This window comes from Drosophila albomicans, chromosome 3 (genome assembly GCF_009650485.2).
Source record: "Drosophila albomicans strain 15112-1751.03 chromosome 3, ASM965048v2, whole genome shotgun sequence".
NCBI lineage: Eukaryota > Metazoa > Arthropoda > Insecta > Diptera > Drosophilidae > Drosophila > Drosophila albomicans.
In genome coordinates this window covers 49,901,953-49,913,096 of record NC_047629.2, presented here as the reverse complement: position 1 = coordinate 49,913,096, position 11,144 = coordinate 49,901,953, and the positions used below count along the sequence as shown (strand labels likewise).

At 40.2% G+C, this 11,144-nt stretch overlaps 1 protein-coding gene across 1 annotated transcript; it reads right to left on the bottom strand.

Moving 5' to 3' along the window:
- Nucleotides 1–3,049: 3,049 nt before the first annotated feature.
- Nucleotides 3,050–6,199, bottom strand: LOC117571452 (uncharacterized). Its single transcript, XM_034253599.2, has 2 exons — nt 5,741–6,199; nt 3,050–3,581 (listed from the first exon to the last, which is right to left on the bottom strand). Exons 1-2 carry the CDS (start codon nt 5,885–5,887, stop codon nt 3,234–3,236), a joined length of 495 nt encoding a protein of 164 aa, XP_034109490.1. The 5' UTR covers nt 5,888–6,199; the 3' UTR covers nt 3,050–3,233.
- Between the last annotated feature and the right edge of the window lie 4,945 nt (nt 6,200–11,144).

Genomic DNA, 11,144 nt, shown 5'->3' with positions numbered 1-11,144 from the left:
GCAAAACGATAACTAAAGCGATAACGATAACTTCAGCCGCCATCTTAAATTGAGCGAGCTCAGCATTCACCTTGGCCGTGCAACTCCGCTGCAAAGTCGTTTGCATTAAAAACATATTTCGTGGTTTATGCATTGCTATTGCTTTTGTTTTTGTTTTCACTGCTGAACGAAAACAGTTTAATAGCCATCTTCGTCCCAACCTAAGCACTTTGCCACCCACTTCGGCCAGACGACAGTAAGAAAGAGAGACAGAGAGAGAGAGAGAGCAAGAGGCTTTGAGTGAAAGACACGCACATAATTGGCTGCCATCATAATGGATTCACGTGCCATGCCAGTCGACTGTCTGGCAACTCCAGCTTATTGTTGTTGTTGTTGTTCTTATTGCAGAGCATGTATGCAAAAGTTAAACGACAAGTGCGAGCGAGAGCGACATATGCATTCGTCAAGTTTTTGGCCCCAAACAATTAGCACGCACGACAAGCGTAGTCAAGTCTACGCCTTAGGCAGACAAAAGGGCTACAAGGGGAGCAGGAAGGAGACGACAAAGCTTCAGTGTGAATGAGATGAGCAAATGCCTTGGTGTTAGTTGCCTGTGGGATATTGGGGGAACAAACGAGGCTGATGCCAAATCAAAGACACTGCCAACAATTCGAATTTAATTGTTGTCATAAAAAAATGGGAATCAAGCGAATGCTTTTGCTTCTCCTAATTCTTCTGCTTCTTCTTCTTGGTCATGTGCGTGCGTTGGCATTTTATGTGCTCATATTGTGAGTGGCTGCAAATGGTGAGTGCCACAACAACAACAATTAGCAGAAAATGAAGAAGAGGAGCAGCAATAGAGCAATAGCTGTTACAAAAGGAAAAAGCAACAGGAGCTCTGCCTTGATGTCTGGACTGTTAATTGCAGTTGCTCCGTCGGGGTTCAATAACTCGACTCTTGATTGGCAACCAGAGTCGTGAAGTATTGGAGGGCGGACAGGGGGCTTGGTTCAGGTTTAAGGACGATCACAGTAATTGTTATTGTTGCAACGTTCAATGAACTCCTTCACAACGCTATCAACAAGTGCAAAAAGAAAAAGAAAAGCAGCTCAAGGATTTCATAACATGCAGGGTTAATTTTATATGTGCAACTTTTTCATTGGCGAATATAACAAAGAAATTAAACGCTGTTCTACTTTGCACAAAGTTCAAGTTAAGGCAATACAATTTCCTATTAATTAAAAATTAATCACAGCTTACAATATTACATCGATTACATTTCATTCTCTTTTCTTAACAGCACTCTTTAATGTAAGCTTTAGTTTTGAGCGCAGTGAAAGCTTCTCTTTGTTTGAAGAGTACAGCAATGCAAGTAAAAAGTTCGTCTCATTCATGCTGCTTAAATGCATACATATGCTTGTATGTATGTATGTTCATGTGAATGTCCCCTTTGGCTTTTTAATTGATTACTCACACGCATAGCCTAAGTGACGCAGACATCGCTGTGATCGCACTCAAAATAGTGCTCTCGCTCTCTCTAGTTCTTAAACCATTCCTTCTAAACGAGTCCAATAAGATTTTGCTCACCTGCAGTTTTACTCTTAAAAATAACTAATGAAAAAACTTACTTTGTGTGCTCTTAACAATTTTCAATGTTACCATGATAAAGAATTTTAATTAAATGTAGAAAACTTGCGCTTCATTGCAGAGTATATTAAAGCCTCTTTTTAATGGCGCATCTTTTATAATAGAAACGCCTGTCAAAGTCCTTAAACTAGTTGCTCCCTTTAGTTTGCCTGGCCAACATTATTTACTGTTTCTTGCAGCAAGCGGCAACAATTTTAAGCTTAAAGTTTCGCACACAGAAAAGTTGCATAAAGTTTGCAATTGTTGTCCGTTTTGCATTCTGCGTTTATTTCATGCCATTGTCATTGATAGGCTCGACTCGACTCGACCTTTTGCATCCCGCTGAGGTTAACCAAAGCTGCGCTGTTGCTTGTTGCTGCTGCAGCTGTTGTTGTTGTTGTTGGTGTTGTTGTTGACATCCTTTTGAGCCATTAATTTTGCAGTCTTTTACGTGGTTGAAAAGCTCGACCGTTGAATTGTTGTCGCTGTTGTTCTAGATAAAAAAAGCTATAGCTCGGCTCAAGCTTCTTCCCTCCCCTTCTCTCACTCTATCTCTCTTGCGCTCTTTAGCTGCTGACCGTGCTCTTTGTCAGCGTCTGTCAACCTTGGCGACATTTTCACTTTCGCTTCTCGCTCATTATCTCAATTGTTGTAGTTGTTGTTGTTTATTTTTAATAATTATAGCGCGCTGCTGCAATTGTCCCTGACCACACACACCCACCCACACACACACAGCGCAACGGGTTGATAAATTGCGCGCACAGCAAAGACCAGAAAAATTACCAACAAACAACACTCACACACACACATACACACCCAAGAGGGAGGGCGCTATTGTGTATGTGTGCGTACATATAATCATTAGCTCTGTTGGTGCTGCTGCTGCAGCGACGCCTGGACGATGAGCAATTTAATCAGTCTGGCAACGCGCTGTAAAAAGCTGATAATACCTTTATGAATAATTCATAGCAAATGGCAACATTCGCACACACGCGCAACATTTGTTGTTGCTGCCCTTATTCATAATTAATCAGTAGCCAAAGAACACGGCGACAACACTTGATGTTTTCACTTTTGCCATTCACTTGACTGCTGAAGTAGCTGCTGTTGCTGTTGTTGTTTTTGTTTTTGTTGCTCCATTACAAAGGATCTGCGTATGAGGGCATTTTAATTAGATGCGGTAACTTGTTGCGTCTGTTGTGGCGAGGTGGGAGGGGGAGCGCGGTGGCCACTCACAGCTCAATCTCAAGCACAATTGCGTGTCAAATTCATCACCGCAAAAATCGCAAAATGCGACGCCTGCGGTTGACGGGCAGAGAGGGAGGCGTAGAGTGTGCACAGTGGATACGGCAGCTAAATATATCAATATTTCAAAAGCAATTGCGGCCCCCATTGACCGCAGTAAATTAAACGCCCAGAAACAAAAAACCGCTAACAAGTCAACTTGACATTTATATACTTAAGTATATTTTTTGGTATTTTTTCGTTGTTAGTGTTGTTTTTGTTTTTGTTTACCACAAGCAACTGGCAGCAACACATCAAATATGTATGAATTTGAGGTAAGCACATTCATTTAACACACACACACACACGCACGCACACACATACAAGTGATTTAATACTAGAAGTCAGCTTTTGCCAGTTCCATTGGCTTTTCTAGTTCCTGTGAACCGCAAGAGCTTTGTTCGTGGCCTGCGTCGACTAGTCGTCTCACTCGCACTCAGCTGCAGCTGCTTGGCCACCTCCAGTTCCAGTTTCAGATCCAGATCCAGTTCAAGTTCGAGTTCTTCGTTGAGTATTTGTGCCTTGTCGACGGTGCCCTTGAAGATCAAAGGATATGGCCACTCATGGCAAATGGTGGGACCGTTATAATCACGCAGTGTATCGATTAATCGATCCAATCGCTCCACTTCCGCAAAGTCATCGTTGAGGGAACGCACCTCGTCAAGCAGCACGGCCACATTTGATTCGAGCACCTGTTGTGATTTTATTTTATTTGTTGTGTTTGGTGTAAATTTCAAATTAGATTAGTTGCAAAAATCGCTTATTTTGCTCGATTTGTTAAGCTGCAGAGGTATCAAATGACTGCGTCAGCGTTACGTCCGGGCCTAAACCTTGTTAACTGTCATTCCCACTGTGGTCTATTACAATGTTAGCACAATGTGCATTCGTCGTTAGCGTCTCCGATTTCAGACACAAAAATATGCCTAGAACTAAATATCTTTCTGCCCCGTTTGCCTCTTTAGCTGTCCAATTAGCACTCAATTAGCAAATGCTCTGAACCTCGCAAGCTAAGCTCATGTCACAATGCATGTTAACCGATTCTTTTACAGTGGGTCAAGTCAGTCTCTTAACTCATGCCATTAGTTTGGGATTTTTAATCATAGACAAAACACCTGTGTCGGACTTAACTTGCTCTATATTGTCCAAGTAAAATGTCGGCCCCAATAACACGTTATAATTGCATTAACTTGTTCGAAATCTGTGTCGCAACTGTTAACAGTCATGCAAAGACTGTAAAATGCCGTATATAATAATAATCGTAGTAAGTGAGAGTGCGGAGGAGGAGGGTTAAAAGCGGGGTAGTGCAACAAGTGCTGTTGCATTTGTGACATTCTAGTGATAAGCAGCAAGCAGGCTGAGCTGATAACTGCAAATGAAACCCCAAGGAACGATAACGCAGAGAGAGTCAAGCGTAAAAAACAAAAGAACTGATAGCGCAACTAAGAGATATGCTGTAGAGTGTCATATGCTGTTCAATGTTGAGGTTGTTGTGAAATTATATACCTGATTTCAAAACCTTATTTTAATAAATCCCAACCAAGATTACTATTTCAATTTAGCTTTAAAGACATCTGATTAAAATTTGAAGGTGTAAAAGGTTATGTAATAGTCATTATGAATTTTATTAAAAAAAATCTGACGGATCAGGGAATATATAATGAAATCTATTAATGGTTTGATGTGGTTTATGTAAAAGGTATTTTTTTTTTATCAATCAATAGGTCAAAAGCCACAAAGTTTGAGATTTTTAAAATTGTTTTTATTTTCAATTAAAAAGTGTATTAAATTTTACTCAAGAGTTGATTGGAAAAATGTTCTGGTTAAAAATTAAATCTCAAAATAAATTTCAATCTATATTAAGAAATATTTAGGAATATTAATTGATTTCTTTTGTTTAAGAATCGTTATAGATTGATTCTTAAGATTACTATTAGTAAATTAGATCACGAAAATCACAATCTACAAAACACAAATTGGGTTTCTTTAAGGATCATTATAAATTACTACTACTAATAATAAAATAATAAAATTTAATAATATAATAATATAATAAAAAATTTAATCATAATTAATAAAATAATAAAATTTAATCATGAAAATCCTGATCTACAAAACAAACCCCCAATATATCTCAATCTAGAAATTTAGAAATAGATTCTTAAGGTTCAAATTTCAAATGCAAAGAAAGGAAATGACAATCAAAATGAAGAAAATTGGTATCTATATTGTGGAAAAATACCGCCTCCCTTACAGGAATGTGTTAATATCGACTTTATCTATACCGACACTCCTAAGAATGGACTTTTCAAATATTATTTTGATTAATGCGGAAGTCTGCACATTCCAGCTAATCAAAGAATATACCCACATATGCATCGCTTACTGTCTGAGGTATCACTCACGTCTTTATCTCTGCCCCATAGATGCACAACAGGGTATAATGAAAGCCTGAGAACTGATAAGGCGATCACACAAATATTTACAAATACAAATACAAATAATAGAAGAGCTGAAGAGTTGAATTGTCAAATTCAAATTGCTGTCTACCGGTTTGTCATATCAGCTGTCGAGAGCTTTCAACAACAAATGCTGTTATTCGTTCGTTATTCAATGCTGTCGCTTGTACTATCCCTCACCCCCTCACACACCCTTACCCACCATAGCACTGTCTCTTTCCCTTCCGCTCTCTCGCACTCTCAGTACATTTTTTGTCTTCATGAATTATGCACTCGACATGCGACACGAATTACAATTTGATGTCAAATGACTTTTGTGCGCTGCCTCTCTTTTTTTCTGCTGTAAGCTTTTCGATATATGATTTTTTCTCGTATGTATTTTTTTGTTCAATTACCAAAAATTCAATGTGTAAATTAATAACACATTTTAGCACTTGACGCACACGACCGCGCAAGCTTTCCACATTGCGCAGCAGCTGGCGACGTTGTTGCACCGCATTGCTGCCGTTAATTGTTGTCGTTGTTGTTGTTGTTGTTGTCATTATGCTGCCCTTTATTTTTTTTCGTATTGTGTTTTTCGGTTGGTGCAACGTTGATGACAACCACTGTGCCACCAGTTGTCCAATTTGTTTAGCTTTTTGCCGTTTTTACATAGCGTTAATTTTATAATGTTTTTTTTTTCGTGTTGTGTTTTGTTCGAAAAGTATAAAGTTTTCTCTTTGCTTTTTGCGTTTTGTTCGTTGCGGCGATTTTTGTTTGGTTATTGTTTTTTTTTTTGTTTTTCTTGTTTTTGCTTTTGTTGAGTGAATACCGCGGCCGCTCGGACGCAGTGCTCAACGTTGACTGGCCAACGGTTTCATTGCCCGGCGGAGACTAGGCGAGTAAATGGATTGTTGTATAGGTTCTCCATGCCTTGTCTGTGGCACTTAGCGTACTTTTTGTTTACGTGCGTCAATCAACAAGCAACGACACGCGTGAGAACGAACGTAGAGAGAGAGCGGAAGCAAAAGAGAGAGAGCAGTGCATGCAATGCTAAGTTAATTTAACAGGTGCGGCCGCAAAGTATGCAATAATTTAAAGTTAACAACGGCGGCGAACACGCAAGAAGAATGCAATTTTGCAATGTGCAAACTTCTATCACTAACACAATTTTGTGTTGTACGGTTACAGTTTTTATATATAATATGTTTTATGTACATTTAACTAGCATAAAACTCAATTAACAACAATTGCATGTAAAGTTTTGCATACGCCGCCTGAAAGCAGGCAATGGTTTTTGGTATTCATGTGCAGCTCGAAAGTATGCAATGATTTTTGATGCCATTTGAGCAGCACATGGGAAAGGAGCTGCTGCTTAGCGTCCGTGCTATTGTTTGCGTCAAAAGCGCAAACAAGCAGCAGCAGCTGCTCGGCATTAAAATTTTAATTTTGTGCACCATTTGGCGCTGCCATCTTTGCTCGGCAATCCGAGCCAAAAGCCCTTGGCTTGAGCGATTATGTTGATGTTCATGTTGATGTTGATGCTGATGTCGATGGCCCATTGGCTCGGGGTAGCTCGGGAGTAGTGACTGGGCTTACCTGCAGTTGGCAACGTCGCTGCCTTTGTCGATAATACGCTCAATTCAATTTGCATATTCAGTTGTCCAATGAAGCGCACACACCACACGAGATCTCTCTCTTCGCTCTCATGGGTCTGTTCTGGCCCTGCTACGCTCCAAATAAATGGTTTTTTGCCCAGCCTTGTTGGCCACTTGCAAGGAGCAACAGCAGCAGCTAACCGAAATGTGCCGCTGACAGCAGCAGCAACAGAAGCAGCAGCAAAAGAGCCATGGCAACTGCTCTTCACCTGCTGTTAGTCCATTACGTTAGCAATTTAACTTGCGCCACGTAAACATGATTATCATCTTAAGTGCAACGTGTGGGTGTGTGGGTGGCATGCCACACCACACTCGTACCTGTGTGTGCGTGCAATTGAAGTCAACCCCGACCCAACTTGATGTGCTTGGCCACCACCAACAACATCCAAGGTATGAGTTTGCCTTAAGCTGCAGCTATTAACGCAAGCTCTGTTGTTGACCTGCCTTCGCTTGGTTTGCGTTGAGTTGCCTCTGCCTTCGTCTGAGCTGCGCTGTGCTTGGCTTGTTTAACAAGTTGCAATCTGCTTAAAAGTGCAATTAATTTAACGCAGCCTTTTATTATTGTTGTCGAATGCACGGCGTAATTCTCGCAAGCCAATCGCAAAGACCATTTAAGTGCCTCTCCTGCTGTAGAATCGTGTGTCCCATGTCCGATTCCTAATTGAGCTTGTCAAAATCAGCTGCAGCTTTTGCTTAACAGCTGCTCTGAGCCCAAGAACAGTTCAAGCAGCTGCATAAGTACTTTACTCCTTCTTCCACCTTCTCATCTTAAACCCTTCGGCAATGTCACGTATGCGTCTGCAGCAGGTGTATAGAGTTGTATGTGTGTGTGTGTGTGTGTGTGCGTGTATGTGTGTGTGTGTGTGTGTGTGCGTGTATGTGTGTGTGTGTGTGTGTGTGTGTGTGTGTGTGTGTGTGTGTGTGTGTGTGTGTGTGTGTGTGTGTGTGTGTGTGTGTGTGTGTGTGTGTGTGTGTGTGTGTGTGTGTGTGTGTGTGTGTGTGTGTGTGTGTGTGTGTGTGTGTGTGTGTGTGTGTGTGTGTGTGTGTGTGTGTGTGTGTGTGTGTGTGTGTGTGTGTGTGTGTGTGTGTGTGTGTGTGTGTGTGTGTGTGTGTGTGTGTGTGTGTGTGTGTGTGTGTGTGTGTGTGTGTGTGTGTGTGTGTGTGTGTGTGTGTGTGTGTGTGTGTGTGTGTGTGTGTGTGTGTGTGTGTGTGTGTGTGTGTGTGTGTGTGTGTGTGTGTGTGTGTGTGTGTGTGTGTGTGTGTGTGTGTGTGTGTGTGTGTGTGTGTGTGTGTGTGTGTGTGTGTGTGTGTGTGTGTGTGTGTGTGTGTGTGTGTGTGTGTGTGTGTGTGTGTGTGTGTGTGTGTGTGTGTGTGTGTGTGTGTGTGTGTGTGTGTGTGTGTGTGTGTGTGTGTGTGTGTGTGTGTGTGTGTGTGTGTGTGTGTGTGTGTGTGTGTGTGTGTGTGTGTGTGTGTGTGTGTGTGTGTGTGTGTGTGTGTGTGTGTGTGTGTGTGTGTGTGTGTGTGTGTGTGTGTGTGTGTGTGTGTGTGTGTGTGTGTGTGTGTGTGTGTGTGTGTGTGTGTGTGTGTGTGTGTGTGTGTGTGTGTGTGTGTGTGTGTGTGTGTGTGTGTGTGTGTGTGTGTGTGTGTGTGTGTGTGTGTGTGTGTGTGTGTGTGTGTGTGTGTGTGTGTGTGTGTGTGTGTGTGTGTGTGTGTGTGTGTGTGTGTGTGTGTGTGTGTGTGTGTGTGTGTGTGTGTGTGTGTGTGTGTGTGTGTGTGTGTGTGTGTGTGTGTGTGTGTGTGTGTGTGTGTGTGTGTGGTGTGTGTGTGTGTGTGTTGTGTGTGTGTGTGTGTGTGTGTGTGTGTGTGTGTGTGTGTGTGTGTGTGTGTGTGTGTGTGTGTGTGTGTGTGTGTGTGTGTGTGTGTGTGTGTGTGTGTGTGTGTGTGTGTGTGTGTGTGTGTGTGTGTGTGGGTGTGTGTGTGTGTGCGTGTGTGTGTGTGTGTGTGTGTGTGTGTGTGTGTGTGTGTGTGTGTGTGTGTGTGTGTGTGTGTGTGTGTGTGTGTGTGTGTGTGTGTGTGTGTGTGTGTGTGTGTGTGTGTGTGTGTGTGTGTGTGTGTGTGTGTGTGTGTGTGTGTGTGTGTGTGTGTGTGTGTGTGTGTGTGTGTGTGTGTGTGTGTGTGTGTGTGTGTGTGTGTGTGTGTGTGTGTGTGTGTGTGTGTGTGTGTGTGTGTGTGTGTGTGTGTGTGTGTGTGTGTGTGTGTGTGTGTGTGTGTGTGTGTGTGTGTGTGTGTGTGTGTGTGTGTGTGTGTGTGTGTGTGTGTGTGTGTGTGTGTGTGTGTGTGTGTGTGTGTGTGTGTGTGTGTGTGTGTGTGTGTGTGTGTGTGTGTGTGTGTGTGTGTGTGTGTGTGTGTGTGTGTGTGTGTGTGTGTGTGTGTGTGTGTGTGTGTGTGTGTGTGTGTGTGTGTGTGTGTGTGTGTGTGTGTGTGTGTGTGTGTGTGTGTGTGTGTGTGTGTGTGTGTGTGTGTGTGTGTGTGTGTGTGTGTGTGTGTGTGTGTGTGTGTGTGTGTGTGTGTGTGTGTGTGTGTGTGTGTGTGTGTGTGTGTGTGTGTGTGTGTGTGTGTGTGTGTGTGTGTGTGTGTGTGTGTGTGTGTGTGTGTGTGTGTGTGTGTGTGTGTGTGTGTGTGTGTGTGTGTGTGTGTGTGTGTGTGTGTGTGTGTGTGTGTGTGTGTGTGTGTGGCAACCTTGTTGTGGAAAGTGCAGCAGCCGAAAATTGAGGCACGCAACAAACAGAGCACAGACAACACATCCAACACAACATTTTCGCAGCTCAAAAATTACAACAGCAGCTTGATTAATTTGAGGGGCGGTAACATTCTTAAATTTGTGGGCGTGGCAGGGCTGGAATAAAGCAACACCATTTTAACATTATTGCGTTGCCAACGAGCCGAGCATTTCAATAGGAGTTGCTACAAATATTTGCCAAGTGCACACAAAGTCAACACCTTGAAGGGTAGTTCCGAAACGCAATTTCGCAAAAGATTTCATTATTAGTAAATAATTTCATTTAAGAGTTTTGCGCATTTACATTTGAATGAGTTTCGGTTGTCTGACTTTATACAAATTTAAATTCAATAAAAGTACAAATAAAATACAATTATGATAATAATGATGTCATTATTATTATTTTATGGGATTAACGAATACATTTTTATATTGTAATGAGATGCGAGACTGAGGACTTCAAACTAATAATAATGTTTTACTTTAATACTTTACTTTAATAACTAATCAATAGTCTTAGTCATTGTATATATTATTTATAAATTTACATATTTAAAAAAAAATTGAAAATATTTGATCACATTTTCTTAGAATACTCTCTCTCAATTTAAAGAACTTTAATTTTGTCTTTTACTAAATTCATTTAAAGGAAAAGAAACATAATATAAAATTATTGGTTGAAAATATAGTTCAAAAGTTTAAAAATGTTGTCACAAATTTGAAAATTTTAGGGATTTTTATAGCTTTGGAATATTCTATAAGAGATTAGATAAGTTAGTCTAAGTTGCATATTACTCAATGTTTAAATTATAATATTAATTTTTCATATCATCTTGAAGTTTGGAAAATAAAATTTTTGATTTTATTTAGAAAGTCTTTTTGTGTTATAATGAAATTATATTTGTCATACTGTTTTAATTAGGAAATTTAAATCTTTAATAACTGCATTTATCACATTTAAAATATTTCATTTAGAATTTAAGTTAATTTCAGATTAAGTTATTAATTGAAGATTGATTGAATATTAATTGATTGAAGATTTTTGTATCACATAATTCAAAAATTAAAGATTTTCTCTGATAAAATGTGTATATTTTGGTATCAAATAATTAACATCTTAAAGTTTTACTCTAAAAATATTGTAAATTTAATCGTTCGGTTCAAAGAAATGAGATATTTTATTTATAATATTGCATTCATAGTTTTTTTTTTTTGTATTTAACAATGAATTATGAAAACATTTTTCTGATAGAAATGAGATTTGACTTGTTTTAAAAGTAAGCTTTCGACTTCAATCTCAGAATAGTCAAGTTAATTTTAAGCCTAGATTTGATGATCCTAAAAGAAATTCTTATTTCAATTGGCTGAGCCAAGGCGACAAAT

Coding starts and splice junctions, on each gene's coding strand:
- LOC117571452 (XM_034253599.2), bottom strand. CDS start 5,887: ATGACAACAACAACAACAACAACGACAACAATTAACGGCAGCAATGCG. Junction 3,582..5,740: donor ATTTACACATTGAATTTTTG/GTAATTGAACAA, acceptor AAATCACAACAG/GTGCTCGAATCAAATGTGGC.